Genomic DNA, 19,971 nt, shown 5'->3' with positions numbered 1-19,971 from the left:
GAAGCCTCGAGAACCACCGTTTCCAGAAGAGCTTTTCTGACCCCCCCCAAGCCTGGTGAGGTGTCAGACCTGTGTCCCAGATCCCCCAGCAACCACGCCCGTCCTGTCACTTATTACACTTGTTGATCATGTCACTTTTGGTGTCTGACTCCCTCTAATGGGGGACTGAGTTCCTTGAGGGTAGGGACCCTCCTTGTTTGTGATTCACCCCCAGTACAGGGCACGGTATTTACAGAATAGGTGCTCCACAAGCACACGCGGGCGTGAACCCATCAGCCATGTGCGCTGCCCCCGCGTGTGCCCCGGGCACTGGCCATCCTCCACGCCAGGAGCTGGGGGCTCCGGGTGCTGTCACCTTCCCCAGAGTGACTGTGGGTGGCATTTGCTCATCCAGCTCTTGTCTTCTCTTACTTTTCTCAGACGTGCTGTGCCCCAGCGTCCGTGTGCAAGGAGACCGATTTAAGCACACCAATGGTGACAGCAAAGAAATCACAGGTAAGAGAGAGACCGCCGGCTCGCCATGCCGCCCTGAGCTGGCCCTGAGCGCGGTCCTCCTTGACGCAGGGCTGGCCTCGCCAGCCTCTCCGCCGAAGCTTAATAAAAGGAATCACACAAGCTGGGCAGGCGGCAGCCCCCTCCTGCGGGCCGTCCAGCCATGAGCAGCCGTCCCGTTTCCATCTGGGAGTCGGTGGTGACCCTATGGGAGCCCCTAAATAATGCATCAGAACGAAAGAGTTGGGGGACGAGTAAGTGAATGATGGGCCAGGCGAGCGAAGGAATGGAGAGATCAGTGCATTCGGAGTGAGAGAGAGAGCCAGAGTTTTTAAATCCGTGAGGGGGTGATAGGAGATAGTGTGCCCCCGGCAGCAGAAATCCCCCTGCAGCGCCCCTTCCCAGGCTGTCCCCGCCTGACGGGGTGCACAGGGGACGTGGCAACGGCTGAGTGGGCTTCCCACCCTCCTGAGAGCCACGAGTGTGGGAGTGGGGTGTGCTCCTCCCTGTGGCCCGCATCCGGCAAAGCACTCTCTGAGTGACGATCTCAGGGGAGTTTCCTCCACATCCAGGCCGCCAGCCCCGCCAGGTGCAGGGGGGCCAGGCACCCCCTCCCCGTGTGGCTCCGGAGCTGGTCTGCATCCTCCGCTGGAGGCTGGGAGGGGTCAGAACCAGGCGCTTGACAGGAGCTGTCCGGGCGACACTCTCCTGGGACGCTACTGAGTCAGGGTGCCCCCGTCCACCAGAAGATGCTAGCATCTGTGTGTTGTGCTTGAGGGACGTTTCTAGAACAGGTAGAAGACGGCCCTGCCTGCTCGCACAGCAGGTGAAATGTGTCCCAGAGTGACTTGGCCCTCAGGCAGTTTTTGGGGGAAGAAACAGCCCGGCTTTAGTGCCCCGCATTCCAAGGTCCACCTTTGACCCAATTCCTGGCGTTTCCCGGCGTTTCCCGGCGTTTCCCGGCGGGTTCCAGCTGCAGTCACCTGCCGGGTGGCCCGCTTAGTGCCACACGCTTCCCCCGCCCCTCTTCCTCCCTGTCCCCGGTCCCCACTCCCCCATCAAGCGCCTCTGGAAGGAAGACGGCTTTAGTCTCCCGGTGCCTGGTGCCCGGTGTGCCGCTGGTGTTCAGTGAGCAGCCGTCCCTCCCAGGGCCCTCTGTCAACCCGGGAGATGATGATGGCTCTCCTCCTCTTTGCTTTCATAACCCCATTCCCTTGCAGGGAATATATCCGTAGCTGCCTTGCTCTGCCTAGGCTGGCATGAAGCTTCTGGGCAGTTTGACATCAGGGTTCCCGCTTGCTGCCTTGGCAATCCCCATCTGTGCACTGAAGTCCGTGTTGAAGGCAGACTCCTACCTGCTGCATTCTCCATGTTTGACTTTGTGAGCAGGGAATCCCTCACAGCAGGATCTGGCCGAAATCATTCACGATCTGGTGTGTGTGTGTGTGTGTGTGTGTGTCCCTAGAAGGGAACAGATGTGACAAGAGGGACGTTAATAATAATGGTGAAAATCCAGCTCACTGAGCTTCTACAGTGTGTCAAGCACTTTGTACATGTGCTCTCGTTCAACCCTCGTGATACATGAGAGAGGCACTGTTTTGTGTTTTGTAGTTGGGGAAACTGAGGCACAGGTGCGTTCAGGCAGGCAGACCGTGGGAAGGAAGGAAAGGAGAGAGGAAGGAAGAAGTCACAGATGACTTAGCGAATCTGCCTGTGTCACTGCAAGTCAGATGGGCTTGCCTGCCGTCCTGTTTCGTTCTGTGGAAAAGAGCCCAAACGTGTTTTCTGCTGATGCTTTTTTAAAAAATTCTTAATGCATATTTATTATTTTTGAGAGAGAAAGAGAGAGAGTGTGAGCAGGGGATGGGCAGAGAGAGAGAGAGAGGGAGACACAGAATCCAAAGCAGGCTCCAGGCTCCGAGCTGTCAGCACAGAGCCCGATGTGGGGCTTGAACCCACAAACCGTGAGATCATGTCCTGAGTCGAAGTCGGATGCTTAACCGACTGAGCCACCCAGGCGCCCCAAGAGGAATTGATTCTTGCTGGGAAGAGTCACTGTGTGTGTGTGTGTGTGTGTGTGTGTGTGTGTGTGTGTGTGTGTGTTTCCAGGACACACGTGTGCACATGTGTGTGGGAACAAATTCTTCAGCCTCTGGTATATGAGGAGCATCCTGCTGACAGTCTGTTTGGTGACTGGAGAGAAGCGGGCACTCTGTTCGGAATCCGCAGCCTCTGTCTGCAGCCATTGGAACCTTCCTGAAATCTCCCCTCCCCTCTGCGGGCTCCGAGGCTCCCAGGAGGTGAATCGTAGCCCAGGCAGGCACCCGTCACACATGACACCCATGCCCTGTTGGTGCAGTGCTGTGCACACGGAGATCCTACTGGGTCTGTCCTCTCCTGTAACTACAGCCAGCCCAGAAGGAAGCCCCGCCATGTGGAAGCTGGATGGGGTTATGGAGAGAGGAGTCTCAGACCTGCCAGTTAAATACAGTTGGGTAATTGGAATCGTTTGTCCTTTGGGAAAAAATGGGGTTCCTAAAAGCCTCAGTTCCAGACACCCCCTCAGATGACTCTGGCAGGTTTTAGGGCTTACCAGGCCAAAACACCCAGGAAGGGGAGAGGGCAGGCAAGGCGGTTGGAGGTTTTGGTCTTAGGCTGGTCCTGCTGCTCCCAGACCCCTGGCCTCTCTGAGGCCCAGTTTCCCTGCCCGCATAACCTTACGTCCCACATAGTGTCTCTGAGGGTCCCTCTCGGCGCTCATAACTGAATGTTCTGAGAGTTTCATGACTGTGGGTGGAATACAACTTTCCCGGGAGATTGGCTGTTTGCTGCTTTAAGAACATGCTAGGTTCGGAGCATCTCTGAAATGTGGCCATGGGCATTCTGGATTCTTCTGTCTTCCCACCTGAGCTCCTGCACCCAGATACTCACCGAGGCACCGCCCGCTACACCTCTCAAGTGGACCCTGGCCCGAGGCCTACCCCCGCCCCTGCCCCCCTCTTAGCAAGTCTCATCTCCCAGGCCTCCCTTTCCTGTCTCCCCACTGCCAGAATGACCTTCAGAATAGAAACAGGATTGTGTTTCTTTCTTGCTCTGAAGTCCTTCATGGATCTCCATTCCCCGCAGAAGGACACTCAGACTTTGCCACGTGGCCGACAGACCCAGCCTGGTCTTCCCCCGCCCACCCCATTCCCAGCCAGTGACCGTGGCTCCTGACATCCTGGCATAGCCAAGATTCTCCGAAGAAACTGGGCTGACTCGGGCCCCCTGACCTTTACACATCCAGTTACCTTGGATGCCCTTTCTTCCCCCTGTGTCTGCCCACCTTTTATTCTTCAAATCCAGGCTAAGCTTTGCCTCCTCTGGGAGCCCTCCCTGACTGCTCTTCAGGGGGATAAGGGAGAGATATCCCTTGTGTTTCTGCACAAGCCCTGTAGTTCTCCCTTCTAATCATTTACCCACAGTACCAACACTGCTTATCTATGCGTCTGCTTCTCTCTAGACACTACATTTTGGGGAGGCTGGGATTTATCCTGTTCATTATTGGGATCTGCACAGCCAACAGGGAATCCTGTCTTTCCACAAAATGTGCCGCAAATAAGAAAACCTGAAGCTCCTGGCTTCCTCAGGGGCAGAAGCATGAACCGGATGAAATTGGTCACAAGCTGATGAGAAAGTGTCCCTAGATGGGCCCTGTGCGCCGTGGCCAGACCCACTAAAGACCCGGGAGTGAGCATCGTGCCTGAGGAGTCCAGTAAAGGTCCATTGAGTGCAGACCTTAGAAGGATGGGCAGGGAGCCCAGTGGGCAATGGTGTAGAACAGGTGCACACAGTTGACCTGGGCCATGGCTAACGGTGTCGCTGATGCGACCTGTTTTAGCTGGCCCCGTGATTTGGGGGGAGGTGGACCCCTGCAGTTCCTGCACTAAACAATTGCTTCTTTATCACGCGGTGCCTCGCATCAGAGTCCATTTACCTCGGGAACGTTTTTCATTTTCCTTCCCAGCCTTTTCTTTATTGCAGGCAATTCCTCTTTTCTCTCGGTGCCCTTTTGCTACCACCGGGTTAATTGCTTGTTGTTCAAAGCTTTGTCGTGTTTAAGTCTTTGTTTTTTTTCCTTGTTTTTATTCCTCGAAACCCATAAAAGTGGAACCAGAAAGGAGAGCATATGTTTGCTTTTTCAAAACCTAGAAAAAAACATTCTCCCACATGTAACGGCTTAAGGGAAGCCCAGCTTAAGGTGGCAGTGTCTAGGGACAGTTGACAGAGCTCTAGGGGAGCAGGCCCACTCTGCTGTTCTCACTGTTGAGGGGAAGTCTCTGGGCACGTGTCACCCAGATTGCAAGCACGCTGTCTGAACACAAGCCGCTGCTCCGTGGGACCCTCCCGGGGCCAGACACCTGCCGAGTGGTGGCTGTCCGCCCCACACGGATGAGGCAGAGAGCTGTGAGGGGCTTAGTACCTGCACCCCCATTGTGGAGCCGCAGAGTCTAAGGGCAGGGATGGGGTCCGATGTGTCTGACTGAGATGCTCTCCCTCTCCCACTTTCCTTCCCTTAACTGGGGGCAGCTTCTCTTGAGCAATAACCTGACCCCTCCAACCCCATCACCTCCCTGTAGGGACCACCCCAGGCAGGCAGGACAATCAGAGAGTTTCACAAATGAGAGAGCCCTCACGGACCCACCGGCGCCGGGCCTCTGGGCGTGCTAGGTACAGGCACCTGCTGAGCGCGGCCCTGCCTGCAGGAATGTGCGAGATCCTCGAGGTGGCGGCCTGCGGGCGGGCCGTTATCCCCGCCTTGGTGGCAGAGGAGACACGAGGACGCAGACCGTGTGCGTGGCTAGTGCTGGACCAGTTTTCGGACCCAGGACGGACTGTCCCCAAAACCTCCTCTGCTTGTTCTGCCTTGCTGGGGCCCAGACGGGCTCTACGCTCTTTACCATTTGGTGTCTAGTCCATGGAACCTGCAGGGCCTTCTTGGCCAGTCACCCCGTCCCCAGGCGGACCCCCAGCCGCTTCCGCTGCCCAGAGCTTCCCAGCCTCTGGGGCACGTCTGGGTACAGGGCCCCAGCACGTGCGGCAGACGTTTGCATCTTCAGAGGGCCTTGCACAGGGGTGGTCAGTTCTGCCAGTTGCTCCCAGCTGGGCCCACCGGGCCCTCTGCGGTGCGGAGCCCAGAGCAGCAGGGACCCGATGCCTTCTGTCCCCAGGCAATTCTGGAGCAGCAGTGCCCAGCCCCTGCTAAGGAGGCCGTGGCCGGGCCTGCGGAAGTGCAGGGCGGGGGGTGAGAGAAGGGGACTTCTCTCCTTATTCATTCAGCAGGTGTCTCCCAACATCTGCTGCCCTGCCCTGCCCCCTGCGGGAGAGGGGCTGCTCCCCGCCACATGCCTGGTCCTCTATGACCAGGTGGCGGTCGTGGGGCTCCGGGAGAAGTGGCGGAGCTCTCGCCAGGCTGTGAGGCTCCTGGAGATTTCCCAGAGGATGTGGGTCAAAAGGTTCCCTTCCTGGTCCCCAGCAAGGGCTGCTGACACTGACCGAGCAACTCCCAAGCGGCAGCTTCCCTGGGGGCGCTCTGTCGGCTCACCTCACCGAAATGCCACGACAGCCTTGCAAGGGATTACTCTCTCCACTTTCCCAGTTAAGGAAACAGACTCAGACGATCTGACCACTTCTTCAAAGCCACCCAAGCGTCTTAGTCCCTTTGGGCCAGGAGAACAAAAACACCACGGACTGTGTGGCATATAAGCAACAGGACTTTATATCTTCTGGTTCTGGGAGCTGGGAAATCAAGACCAAGGCACCTGCAGACGTAGCATCTGGCGAGGGCCTGCCGGCTGGTTTATACATGGCTTTCTTCTCAGTGTCCTCGGGTGGTGGAAGGCAAGGGAGGTCTCAGGGTCTCCTTTATAAGAGCAGTGATACCACCCATGGGGCCCCCCACCCTTGTGGCCTCATCATCCCCCAGGTCCCCCACCTTCTAAACCCATCACGTTGGGGGTCAGGCTTCAACACAGGAGCTTTGGGGGGACACATTCAGTCCACAGCACTCAGCTGGAAGTCTGCGAGGGGGCAGGGGGCGCCCTGGGCTGTGTGAGGCACTCTGAATGCCTGAGGCGCATTGTTCCTGGGGTTCAGTCCCTGCTTTGATTTGGAGCCCCACCTTACCGGCGGCCTCATCCTTGCTGAACTGAGGGAGACCCAGAATCGGAAGCAGGCTCCAGGCTCTGAGTTGTCAGCACTGAGCCTGACGTGGAGCTCGAACTCGCAAACCGCGAGATCGTGACCTGAGCTGAAGTCGGACGCTTAACCGACTGAGCCACCCAGGCGCCCCTTTACTTTCTCCTTTAAAACTCAGGGTGGCCTCCCGAGGTATCACTGCTTGTCATTAGAGCAGGCATGTGTTGTCCACGGGCTCTCTGCCAGACAATGGCTGCTGCACCTGCCCACACCCACTGACTCTGCATTTCTTGTCCTCATTTGGCAGATGAGGAGATTGAAGCCCAGAGACGTTGAATAACGTGTCTGAGACTGAGCAGGTAGAAGAAATGTGGACGAGTAGGGGTTTGAGCCCAAATATTCCCTGTTCTAGAGCCTTCACTGCCCTGCACTGCTACTGTCCCAACTGTGCAGAGACACAGAAGGTAATCAGCTCAGAAAGGTTAAGATGCACGCTCTAGGTCACACAGCTCTAAGTGGGGCTCAACCCGCAAGTATTTGACCTTCCAGGTGCTGAGTGCTGTCTCTTTATAGTCTGTCCAGGGCAAAGGGCACGTGCCAGCCTAGAGTTGGCTGGAAGTCCAGCATCATGAGTTTGTGCTATGGGCCAAGCTATCATGGGAAAATAATCGATACAGAAACTACTCTGTGGGCCCCTGTATGGTAGATGCCCTATGAAGAGCTTTGTATCTTATCATTCGAGCTTCGATACAATCCTATGAGGTACATTCTAAAACAACGCCAGTTTTATAGATGATGAGACTGGTGTTCAGAGATGTTAGGCAACCTGCCTAAGGTCACACAGCAAGGACCCTGTGGTCAGGAACACAGTCTAGATCGGCCCAAGTCTGCCACTCTAACTCTCATTCGGTGCTAAACCTTTCCTGTCCCTGCTGTTTCTTACACCAGGCTTGGAGCAGCAGGGTTTAGTGGTACAAGATGGGTACATCATCATCGTACAAGCCCTGTGACCTCACCTCGCGGCAGCACCTTAGAAGGTTGGAGATCCCCCACAGTCGTCCTAAAGTCTCGTGGCTCAGGTGTCGCCTGGACCCAGGGTCGTGTTGGCCCTGGGGATGCAGACACGAGTGCTCCCATGCGTGCCCTCCATTGGCTTCCTTGAACCTGCATGAGCTTTCCCGTTGCCCGAGGAACAGAGTTTGAGCTAGTAGGTCACGTTGTCACCTTGGTGTGGGCACTGTGCTCAGGCTCCTCTGAGAACCCGCTGTCCTGGCCTGTGGGACTCGAGTCGGGACAGTCGTGTAGGGGACGTGGTAAGGACGTGCTGCTGGTGGTGGGTCCATCGTGAGCGGTTCTCGTGGCTGCCCTACGGCCGTGGGTGTCATTGCCCTCCCTTTACGAACAAGTGGCCGGTGCTGTTTAAGTGGCCGACGTCCACATGGCACGTGCCCGAGCTGATCACCCCCTCGCGTCCCCAGCTCCCCCAGCGCTCAGGTCATGACTTTTCCTTTATGTACATCACCAGGGCACACGAGGTCCTCTCTCAGAGCCAAAACAGAACAAAACAAAGTGTTTTTTGCAAAGTGTTCCTGGGGAAGCTTCCTAACACCTGCCCTGGCCGGGCAGCCAGGACACCTCCCATTTCTTTGGAAAACTCAGGTCTGCAGTTTCTCCCGCACGTTCCCCGCAACTGGAAATGGAAGCCGCACATCTCCTTACTTTGTTGTTGATGTTTTCTCCCGAATTGTATTGAGCAGTTCCCTCCGCTGACATCCCACGCCCGCTCCCCTTGGGCAGGGTGGGCAGCTCCCTTTGCAGAGCGGTGTTCCCCTCCCTGGTCTCCCGTGCTCCTCCCCACCACTCACCCCCGTTCTTCTCCTTGACAGGTTTTGACCTGATGGATTTGTTCCGTGTGAAGGAGATCCTGGGGAAGAGAGACAACGGAGCACAGAGTTCCTATGTCCGGATGGGATCCTTCCCTGTGGTGCAGAGGACAGAGTGAGTGCTCACCTCTCCTTCAGGACTTGCCCTCGACGCCGGCAAAGCGTGGGAAGGCGGCCAGGCAGCTGTGGTTGCACACTGAGCACTGAGAGGGGCTCGAAACTACTCAGCGCCCTGGGGAGGTCGCCTGGGGAGGTCGGAGACAAAGCGACCGAGCCACTGCCCTGGGAATGCAACCTGTTTCTTAGCAGATCTGTCACTGTTGTCTTTATCGGTTCCCGGGTCCTTCTGTACCCTTCTCTCCATATGGATTTGGTGTTAATCATTCATGCATGCATTTGTATTTCTGTCAGTTCGTTAAACAAGAAACATTTATGGCCGTAGGTAACGTGGGGCCCCCTCTGGACCAGCCACTGTAGTACATGTCAGGCACAGCACCGCCCAGCCTCACGTAGTCAGTTTGGCCACTGGCACCCCGGTTTCAATGTTTATTGGGTGCCTGGCCTCACACAAGTTATTGGACGCCCCAGTGCCTCAACTGTGTCCTGTTTTCACCAGATGTGAGTGTTTCTGCCCCGCAGAATTGTTGAGAGGATTATAGCACACATTTGTCCGGGGACTGACACCTGTTGGGTCTCTGGTCAAGGGCTGATGATGATACCAAAGTCAGCATTCCATTCTGCCCACTTTGAGGCAGACAGATCTTCTGAAAACAGAAGTGATATTTCATCATGACTCTCCTCCATCTAGCAATTAAAGTTCCTTAATTGCTCCCAAGTGTCCCAAGGGCAAGAAAGGTCCTGTGTGTGATGTGACCCATTCCTACTTTTTTGGCCTCAGCCTTATCCCCTGGCTCCTTATCTGGCTCCTCTTTCTCTGTTCTGGGAGCTTCTAGGCACCTTCTACCCACCACAGGGCCTTCGTTCATGCTCTTCCTTCTATCTGAGACTTCCTGTTCGTCCTTCAGACCAGTGCTGAACCATGATGCTCTCAAAGATGCCTTTCCTCACCTCCGAAACTACCTCAGGCCTCCCCCTATCTTGTCTCATTACAACCTGCATTCCTGCATAAAACAAAGTGGCCAAGTTGCAGCTAATTACTTAATGGTGTAATTATTCATTTAGACTGTCTTCTCTGCTCAGCAAGAAGCCTGAGCAGGGAGCTAAGTCTGGTCTCTGCTGCAGAGCCAGCATTAAAATGAGCTCTTCCTGGAGGAGGGGATCATTCAGTATCTGTGGAATGGATGGATGGATGCATCAGTCCATCCCTAGTTAGTGAAAATGCCCCGTTAGGTCTGATCCCAGCAAACGTGAGCTGGGAACACCAGGCCACAGAGCTGGATTTGGATGTGTGCATTTTCTTTTGTTTTTTTTTAATGTTAATTTATTTTTGAGAGAGACACAGTGCAAGTCTCCAATGAAACCCTTGGAGCTAACAGAATCATGGCTGCAGGTGCCAATCTGTGCGGCGTTTCTGGAGCAGTGGATCAGGGCTCCAATTACGCTGAGTCCTTCTGAGAGGGGATTTCTATATGGTACCAAGTTACTTTTTTTTTCTTGTTAAGTTTATTTGTTTTTGAGAGAGAGACAGCATGAGCATGGGAGGGGCAGAGAGAAAGAGAGAGAGAGAACCCCAAGCAGGCTCCGCACTGTCCACACAGAGCCAGATCTGAGGCTTGAACTCATGAAATAATGAGATCAAGACCTGAGAAGAAACCGGGATTGGAAACTTAACCAACAGAGCTGCCCAGATGTCCCCCAAGTTTGTTTTAGTTGCAGAACGTGGGAAACAAAATCAGACGCAAAGAAGCTCTGATATTTCTTTTTATATTAATGTTTATTTTTATTTTTTTTATTTTTGAGAGAGACAGAGACAGAATGCGAGTGGGTTAGGGGCAGAGTGAGAGGGAGACACAGGAGCAGAAGCAGGCTCCAGGCTCTGAGCTGTCAGCACAGAGCCCGACGCGGGGGTTGAACTCACGAGCTGTGAGATCATGACCTGAGCTGAAGTCAGACACTCAACCGACTGAGCCACCCAGGCGCCCCAGAAGCTCTGATATTTCAAGGGAGAATAGCATTCTTGTAATTTTTAAAGCTTTAGATTCATGCACAAATATATAGACAGGTGTAATTTTTTATTTGCAGGTGAATTGTGTGCATAACGAAAAGGGGTGTCACTTTCAATATTAATGTTTTTCTCACATATATAATGCTTAATGGGCAGTTTACACACCTTGTCTAATTTATTTCTCACTACAGTGGGTCAGGGGAGCAAGGCAGGTATTCTTGTCATCATTTTTGCCATGTGACGACGGAGACTGTAAGTGGGATAGTCGTGTGTCTACCATCATGGGGTGTGTACGAGGCAGGAGTTGGCACAAAGTCGGGTCGTCCAGCTCCATGGCGTTTGTGTTTCCCATTGTGATCTTGTTATTTTCTGTGTTACTTGTGGAAGGGATTGGTTTGGGCCACTTTTGTTTCCTTTAGATATTCTCTGTCAATGCCCATTCCCCCCTCCTGATCATAATACCTTTTTCATAAGCTATATATGCTTATATGGGTGCTTATGTTTATATAAATGTCCTCAGAAAAAGTCCTGGTCTCTCTCTCTTTATCTAAATATAGAGAGACAAATATAGATACAGATTTGCAGATCTGTGCTACATGGATCTGCTTGTCTGCAAGGATCCATCTGTATTTATCTATGTGTATATAGATGTCAGATGTGCACAGATATGTGTTGTTTCAAAAGTATAAGAAAAAGGTGTGTTTGAAGAAACAGTTCCATGGTTTGACTCATTACTGAAATCAGAAGAAAAATGAGATGAAACGCAGTGTCTATTGTGGCAGCAAAGCCCATGTCTGTGCAGTCAGGTGACAAAGGCCCATCTTCCCCCCATGGGGACAGTCACCATTCTCACCCCTCAGTTCTGTGGGGGCCCGGCACTGAGTGACAGGCTGCTCCTAGTGCCTGGAGGTGAGCTGGGTGAAATCCCGGCTCAGAGAATGACTCTGAACAGCGGGGGCTCCCTCCCAGCTTGGATCTGAGAACCAAGAATCCCACAAGGAGACCAGTCTGTGCTCACAGGCTCTGCAGCCAAATCCGGGGTCCCAGAGGGTCTGCGAGCCGGGAACCAGGAACCCAGACGCCTCCTCATTTCCCTTCCCGGCTTTCTGGCCAGACGACTTCCGCCCCCTCCATTGGAGAAGTCAGTGCCCTGCAGTCCCCAGGCAGGGCCCTGCCCCCGGAGCAGGACGTGGTCCCAGGGTCTTTGGGGTGAGGGTGCCACCAGTGGATGGTTAAGGGAACTGCTCTGGGGACAGGGCCCCCTCTCCGTGTGGGTCTCTGCCCAGCCACCTACCAGCCAGATTGCGCCCTGTTAACCCTCAGCTACAACGTGATGATCAGATCACCTCCTTTGTAGCTCCTGTGATGAACAGTTTTCATTCTTTTTCTTTTTTAAAAGTTTTTATTTATTCTTTTTTATTTTTCATTATTTTTTTAAGTATTCATTTATTTTGAGAGAGACAGAGAGAGAGTGAGCAGGGGAGGGGCAGAGAGAAAGAGAGAGAGAGAGAATCCCAAGCAGGCTCCACACTGTCAGCACAGAGCCCAACGAGGGGCTCAAACGCACGAACCATGAGATCATGACCTGAGCCAAAGTCAGACACCCAACCGACTGAGCCACCCAGGCATCCCTCAACAGTTTTCATTCTGAGCGTGGAGGGCAAAGACAGGAACGGGACCCTCTGGGCAGAGCTGAGGGGAGCTGAAGTCCCCCCAGATGAGGGCTTGGCTCCCCACGCTGGGCAGGGACCTGGGGCTCTGCTCCGTGGAGACGGGAGGATGTCCTGGAGCACAGGGTAGGGGACCATGCAGCATGAGACACAGCAGCTGGGCCCTGCTGAGAAGGAGCAGGCAGGGGCAGAAGACGGGTACATTCGGCTGCATTTGACCCGGAGGGTGGGTGGGTGGCAGCTTAGCGTCTAACATTGATTTTGTCGAATGGTGATGGTCGAGTCAGGGAGGCTTACATGCACCAAGGGGGTACATTTGAAGGCCTGGGGAGACAGTGAAGGGGCCACAGCAAAGGTCTAGAGAGGCTCATCTCGAGGCCCCGTTCGAAGGAGGCAGTAAAGACAGGTGAGAAGGTGGATGTTAGAGATGCTCGGGAGGTCATCTGGCAGGACGTACTGACCCACGGGGCACCTGCTCTCGGGAAGCGTGAGAGATCGTCCCTTGCAGCCCACACGCTCATTGCTAAGCCCACTGTCGTCCGTCTCCATCCCCCTCCAGGGATGTGTTCACACAAGGTTTGCCTGATGAGTATGCCTTCGTCACCACCTTCCGGTTCAGGAAAACGTCTCGGAAAGAAGACTGGTACATCTGGCAGGTCATTGACCAGTACGGGATCCCACAGGTAGGAGCAGCCGTGTCTCAGGGGCCGGGAGCTTTCTGTTTCCTTCTCGTGGGGATGGTGTCATCCGCCATGTTTTCTCCAGGGCCGTCCATCCTGGGCCCAGGAGATCACGAGTCTGGTGTATGAAGCCCCAGAGAGACGTGGCTTCTTTCCCTGAGGGCAGGTCCATTCCTGGCACTCTGGGTGGGGGGAGGCAGGAGACCTCGTCCCTTCCTGCCCTACAGGTGCTCAGCCGAACCAGGGAGGTGGCTCTGTTAGAGCGGCACAGCTCGTGATAACAGCAGAAGGCGTACGTAGCTCAGGAGCAGCTAGTCCTGGGTTCAGATCTTGTGTCTGTGCCTTTCTTGGTGTGGGCCTGAGACATGCGAGCTTAACGTCCTGAGTCCTGATGCTCCTCACGGTCACGTGGAAACAGCTGCCACGGGTGGTTGGGGAAGGTGGGGTGAGCCACGTCTCTCGTGCATCTGGAACAACGCCTCTTATGTGAACATGTCGTGTTACATCGCTTCCCTTCTTACGCCACTCTGCTCTTACCCTGAGTGCCGTTCTTGGCCATCTCAGGTGCGTTTTGGCTTTCCGCCCCCTTGAAGGTAGAACGACTCACCAGCGGCACGCAGCCAAGTCAGGAAGCAGGGTCTCAAAGAGGCATTGGCACAACACGCTGGTTTGAGTTGCAGGCGACACTGAGTTTTGTGCCCGTGCCAAGTCCCCAGTGCAGGGACCGTCCCCGTCTTCGTCATTTACCCTTGTCCCCTTTTGAAGACGTACTCCTCTTCAGCGGGCGGACCCGGTCTGTATTTTCATTTGAGGCTGAAATGGAAACGTGCTCCACTGGACCCCTGTGGCCACACTCGTGGGCTGTGGCCAGAGGACACGCTGCTCCACACGGCGAGCTGCGGGCCGGGCCGTGTACCGTGGTGAGGGCTGGACTCGGATGCCACACGGGCTCGTTGATGCACCCCTGCTCTCTGTAGGGGTGAGAGACCGTCCTGGGCACTTCGCACATCGAGGCTGTGGGTCTTCTTCCCAGCCTGTTGCCATCTTGCCAGGAGGGGACTGAGTATGTGCGGTTTGTCCCCTGCCTGAAGGAAAAGAGGGATTTGAACCCAGGGAGCCCAGCTCTGCGTCTGTCTCTTATCCACCGTGCCCAGCTGGCTCCTGTCTCCCTCAGTCCTGCTAAATGATGTTTCCAGAGCATCCCTGGTCAGACTGAGATGCGAAACGTTTTCGACCCTGACGGCTGAGTGCCCTGATTTCCTGAGTGTTGGAGGCTGGACGGAACAGATGAGGCTCCTCTCCAGAGGCCGGTTGTCTGGAAGGCAGGCAGCTCATGGTGTCTCTCATTCACGTCCACCTCCGGCACGTGGGTCTTCCTTCTCCAGTTTCGCAGGGTCTGGTGCAGTGGGACTGGGCCCCCGCCATGCATTCTTGCGGGGCAAACCCCCGCCCCCTCGTCTGGGTTCTCTTCCCTCATGGCATTTGCAGAGCTGTGTGGGATTGCTGTCTGCCATGCCTGCGTCCTCCCCTCCTCTTTCCGGAATGAGCCATGGGCTGGGACACTACAGAGCCGTGCAGAGATGGCCCGCCTCGGAGGACCTCAGGCTCATCTGCAAAGAGGCACCTGGCATTTCGATTTCATTGAGCGAGCCTTGATGGAGCACGGTTCCCTGGCGGTCTGAGGGTGGCCCCTTCTCGCCCCGGGGGACATACTGGCCAGACACAGGGAAGATGGACAGAGGCCTGCCGGAAGGGATGTGTAGGCGGAATGCTGTGATTCTCTTGGTCCTGCAGACCTAGATCTTTGTATCTATCCATCACTGCATTTAGTATTTCCAACCACACTCGCGTTGGTGTTCTCCTCACTTGTCATCCACTCATTCCAGATACGATCGAGGGACAGGAAGGAGGCTGGCCCTGCACATCAGAGATGAGGCTCCAGAAGTTTTGGGAGGGGACAAGGTTCCTTGTCAGCAGTGGAGGGACTTCTGTTTGAGCCCAGGCTCTGGGAGGTGGGCAGGTCCAAAACAGGAAGACCGATTCGGAGACTGCTGTAGTCATTGAAGCAAAAGATGATGTTGACCCAGACCGCTGGTAACACTAAACTGGGTGGAAATGGTCAGATCCTGGATGTATTTTGAAGGCAGATCCAGTAGGATTTGCTGATGGATCTGAGCCTTGAGGTGCCTTCCTGAGGTCCCCAGCTGGCCCTGGTGGACACAGGACTCTGGCCTGCCAGGCGCCACTCCGCGCTCTGTGTCTTCCGAAGAAATTTACATCCTGAAGGGAAAGCCGTGTCCTCATGAGGCTCCCGCGGTGGTTCAGGGACCCAGGACTCAAACATGGGAGAGCACTTTCTAGAAACAGAAGACCATGATTAATAATAGAAATATTAGGGTATGAGGATTAGAAGTGTACTAGATTGTTGGCCAGGGTTCATAGTTTTCTGTGTTTTACCAACACAGCACGCAGTGCAAAAAACCCCCCCGAATCTCCCCCCTCCACTGTCCAGAGGTCACGTGGGGCCCAGAAAGGGAAACCAGAGCACCTGGGTGGGGTTACAAGAGCTGTGGCTGATGCCCAGCAGTGCGTGGGCGCCTTCCTCCAACCTGAGGGCTCTCATTCACTCATTCACTCATTCAGTACCTTTTTTGGGGGGGTGGCACTATGTGCTGAGTCTTGTCCTCACCCCTGAAGAGAGGGCAAGAGAGACAAGGTGCCTGCTTACGAGGATGGGGCAGGACAGTCAGGAAACAGGTGAGCAAGAGAAATGAACACTGACCAAGCACTCTGAGAACGAGAACAAGTGAATGGAACAAGCGGGGGGATGATGCGAGAGCACGTGAGCAGGCTGGAATCCAGCTCTGTGTGTGTGTGTGTGTGTGTGTGAGAGAGAGAGAGAGAGAGAGAGAGACAGAGACAGAGAGACAGAGAGAGAGAGAGACAGAGAGAGAGAGAGTGAGTGAGTCCGAGAAGGCTTCCACTGCGTGATGCCTTTCAATTTAGTCCCTTTTTCATTATGGCTAATACTCAGAGCAGCACCTGGAATATGGTTGACACTGCATAAGTGTTTTACATACACCATGTTGATTCACTTAATCCTCATAATGACTTGGTGATGTAGGTGCCATCATTGGTGACATTTTACGAATGGGGAAATGGCACAGAGAGGTTAAATCACTTGCCCGAGGACACACAGCTCAGAAGTGACTTGCCGGTTCGGGTGTAGGCAGACAGCCGCCAGCCCCAGATTTGGGAGAGGGTTTTAAGAAAGTGGCCAGGGTTAAGGTTGATGATGAGGTTAAGGGTCAGAGTTAAGGAAGCCGACAAGGGATACTGAGGTGCGTCCTGGGATTAGTAACAGTAGGAAGCGGCACCTAGGCAGCCTGGGCAGGGAAGGTTGGTGGTTCCTGGAGGCCGTGGGTTCTGGAGCCATGGAGGAGAGCGAGTCCTCACGTGGCCTTGGTGTGTGGATGGACACAGCCACACCGCAGGGAATCAGGCCCCAGACCCTGTCTTCCTGCCTAAGGTCTCCATGCCGTGGGCTTCCCACGGGCCACGCTGATGAGAAGCCAAAGGGCACAGGAGCCCAGGTGCGGGAGTCCTTAGAGGTCAGACTTGGGGTGCCAGAGCTAGGCAGGGAGGGGTGGAGCATGGGCGTCAGGGCACATGAAGACTGGTCCCACGGGGGGGCGGGGGCAAGAATATATTCATTCCTTCACTTGCTGATGAATACTTTTTTTTTTTTAATGAAGGCTAAATTTAAGTTCATTCATCTATTTAAGAGAGAGAGAGAGAGAGAGAGAGCACGGGAGGGGCAGAGAGAGAGGGAGAGAGAGAGAATCCCAAGCAGGAGAGCCCGATGCGGGGCTCAAACCCATGAACCTTGAGATCGTGACCTGAGCCGAAGGCAAGAGTGGGACAGTGAACCAACTGAGCCGCCCAGGCACCCCGTGAATTCTTCTTTCTATACGTTACATAATCCCCCTTACCTTCATGTGTCTGTGTTTCGCACTGTCATATTGCTGACATGGGACACCTTGCTTGCCTGCTGCAGATGGTGCTCGGTGAATACGTGTAAGGGAGGAAGCATGAGGGAGTGTCCATTCATTCATTCATTCATTCATTCAAAGAACAACAAAAGTAAAACTTTGTTCCAGAATTTCCCAGGCATTTTGCAAAGGGCGGGGCGTCCTCCAGTGAATGTGAAGATACGTGAGTCCTGCCCCTAAGGAACTTTATCCTCCTGGGGCTTCAGTTTCATCCCCACGGTGGGAGACAGTGTGGGGTCTCAGCCTGGCATCTGGCTGGGCACGTTCTGTTTGGCCAGCCCAGGGTTTTACAGAAACCAACCGGGGTTTCTCACTGGTCTCGGGACTCAAGTGCTTTGGCGTGAGTTGTCCCACAGACGCACAGAAGTGCTCGTCCTGCATAGTGCCACCAGGCACGGGGTTGTGGCCCCTGGATTCAGGTGGAGCCCAATTATTGCATACCCAGTGCAGGCTTAGGACAGCCTGCAAGTTGGCACCAGGGCTGAGGAGGGAACCGAGGCTTTGCCCAAGGTTGTCCAGCGGAGAGGGTCACGGCCAGGACGTGACTCGGGGTTCTGCAGCCCCTTCCCCCCTCGCCCTCTCTCCCCTTGGGTCCCTCCCGTGCAGCTCAGGGGGCCTGTGGTCCTCTGCTCCCCAGGTCTCCATCCGGCTAGATGGCGAGAACAAGGCAGTGGAGTACGATGCCGTGGGCGCCATGAAGGACGCTGTGAGGGTGGTGTTCCAAGGCCCCCGGGTCAGTGACCTCTTTGACCGGGACTGGCACAAGATCGCCCTGAGCATCCAGGCCCAGAACGTCTCCCTGTACATCGATTGTGTGCTGGTGCAGACGCTGCCCATCGAGGAGCGGGAGAACATCGACATCCAGGGGAAGACCGTGATCGGCAAGCGCCTATATGACAGCGTGCCCATCGACGTGAGTACCGGGACGCGGGGATGGGGGGAGGCTCCTGCGTCCAAGGTCCTGGGGTCACCAGGGCAGGGAAGCCTTGGGAGTCAAGTGCCCTCGCCTCCCCCAGACTTGTCCATTTCATTTGTCAAGATGTCACCTTGGACTGCTGTAGGAGGGAGGACCCCACCTCAGAAACGGTATTGGAACCCAGGGTCCCCTTCATTCATTCATGCACTCAGTTATTCATTCAGCTGGTCATTTTTCATGTGTATATTGAGCACGTGCTGTGTACCAGGCGCTGTGCCCAGCAATGGGGACATCTGTCTGCATATGTATCTGTAGGTAGTAGATATGGAGAATTCTAAACTTTCCTGTGCATTTAAATAGAGCCTTTTTTTTTTTTTTTGCTTTCTTCTCTGATTGTAGAAAATTTGGAAAACACAGTATATGCAAAATAAGTAAAAAAAAAAAAAAATTGTTCTCCATGCACTGCCCGGGGATAACAACCGGTGATAACTCGGTAATGGTACCAGTGTCCTCCCGTGTCCTTCCATCAGTGTTCTTTCTTCCTGCTCTTCCCGCCCCCTTTTCTCTCCTCTTTTTTTCTTTTTCCCTTAATTTGTATTTCTTTCCTCCGGAGCTGCCTCCGCACCTCCGTGCACACAGACGCGGGCACCGTAAGTGCATGGCCCCGAGACACGCGTGCGCAGGGTGCTGGCACTCCCTGCGTGCGATCCCTTCAAGCCCAGGCAGCCTTACCTGCCACAGCAGGAGCATCCGCCTCCCAAGGAATAATCAGATCACGATTTGGGATAGCTCTCTCCAAAACCACCTCTTATCCTTTCTTACACTCTCACGTGTGTCTGTTACCAAAGATGTTGTTGGAGGTGAGCTCAGTTCTTTGGAGTTTGCAACTCCATGGATCATTTGCAAACGATCCATGGTTATCCTAAATCCTAAATTTAGGCAATCCTAAAATTGCTTTTTGCTTTTCTTCCTAAGAGGATGGGTCAAAGCTTTTCTTCTTTCTTCTAGCTGCTTCGATGCACTTGATTACACGTTGTGTTTAGTTACTGACGTTTCCCCGTCCTAATCAGCAAGCCTTGGGTCTTGAACATGGTGCCATGTGTCCAAGGACACTTTCCTCATGAGGAGCACACCTGCCCGTCAAGTTTGAGCTGTAGACCAGCTGATAGGGTTCCACTGGGGCATGTGCCCTTACGATCAGTGATTAGGTTGTAAGGTAAACCATTTTTGACTTTCACACATAATGTAAATTTCTCAACAAAGTGCCCGAACATTTATATGCCTACCACCGATGTACAGCAGTCCTATTTTCTTAAGTCCTCACTGGTATATTGATATATTTTATTTTTTAAAAGATTTTATTTTTAAACAATCTCTACGTGCAACGTGGGGCTTGAACCCACAACCCCGAGATCAAGACTAAGCCAGCCACCTACTGAGCCAAGCAGATGCCCTGATGTATTTTATTTTTAAATGTTTTTTGTTTTGTTGATCTGATGGGCATATGATGGTATTTTTTTGTCTTTTCCACCTGTATTTCCCTGCTTCTGCCGCAAACAGCCATCCTGTGTATTTGATTGCCCACTTGACATCTCCTCGGTGACTGGGGATGCCCGTAGCATTTGCCTGTTTTTATGATTATGCTGTGTGGGTTTTTTTTTCTAATGACTTCTAGATAATACATATATATTCTGAATATGAATTGCATATTTATTATACGTTGTGAATATTGTTTCCTGATCTGTCAAGCACAAACCATAAGCTAAAAAATTGAGTAATTTTGAACACCTCAAGATTCAAGAAATGGTGTTATGGCCAAAAAAAGCACCATAAACAACGTTAGAAAGTCTCTTACAACTTGCATTGTTAGCTGAAGAAGAGATTGTGAACATTGCCAGTATGTACAGATTCCTTGAAATGAAGACCAGAGAAGGCTGGCCAGAGGGAGTAGGGCAGAGGAGAGACGGGGCGGAGGG

The 19,971-nt window shown here is 53.8% G+C and overlaps 1 protein-coding gene across 4 annotated transcripts in view; it reads left to right on the top strand.

The window, feature by feature from the left end:
• Positions 1-19,971, top strand: part of COL22A1 (collagen type XXII alpha 1 chain) — a 258,118-nt gene that overhangs the window by 48,565 nt on the left and 189,582 nt on the right. For all 4 annotated transcript variants that reach the window (XM_058699180.1, XM_058699178.1, XM_058699179.1 and 1 more), the window contains exons 4-7: positions 421-495; positions 8,556-8,667; positions 12,907-13,030; positions 17,717-17,992. In XM_058699180.1, coding sequence (XP_058555163.1) covers positions 421-495; positions 8,556-8,667; positions 12,907-13,030; positions 17,717-17,992 — 587 coding nt within the window. The remainder of the gene's footprint in view (positions 1-420; positions 496-8,555; positions 8,668-12,906; positions 13,031-17,716; positions 17,993-19,971) is intronic.

Source organism: Neofelis nebulosa, chromosome 14 (genome assembly GCF_028018385.1).
Source record: "Neofelis nebulosa isolate mNeoNeb1 chromosome 14, mNeoNeb1.pri, whole genome shotgun sequence".
NCBI classification, from domain to species: Eukaryota; Metazoa; Chordata; class Mammalia; order Carnivora; family Felidae; genus Neofelis; species Neofelis nebulosa.
Note: the sequence above shows the minus strand (reverse complement) of the source record. Positions and strands in the feature narration are given on the sequence as shown.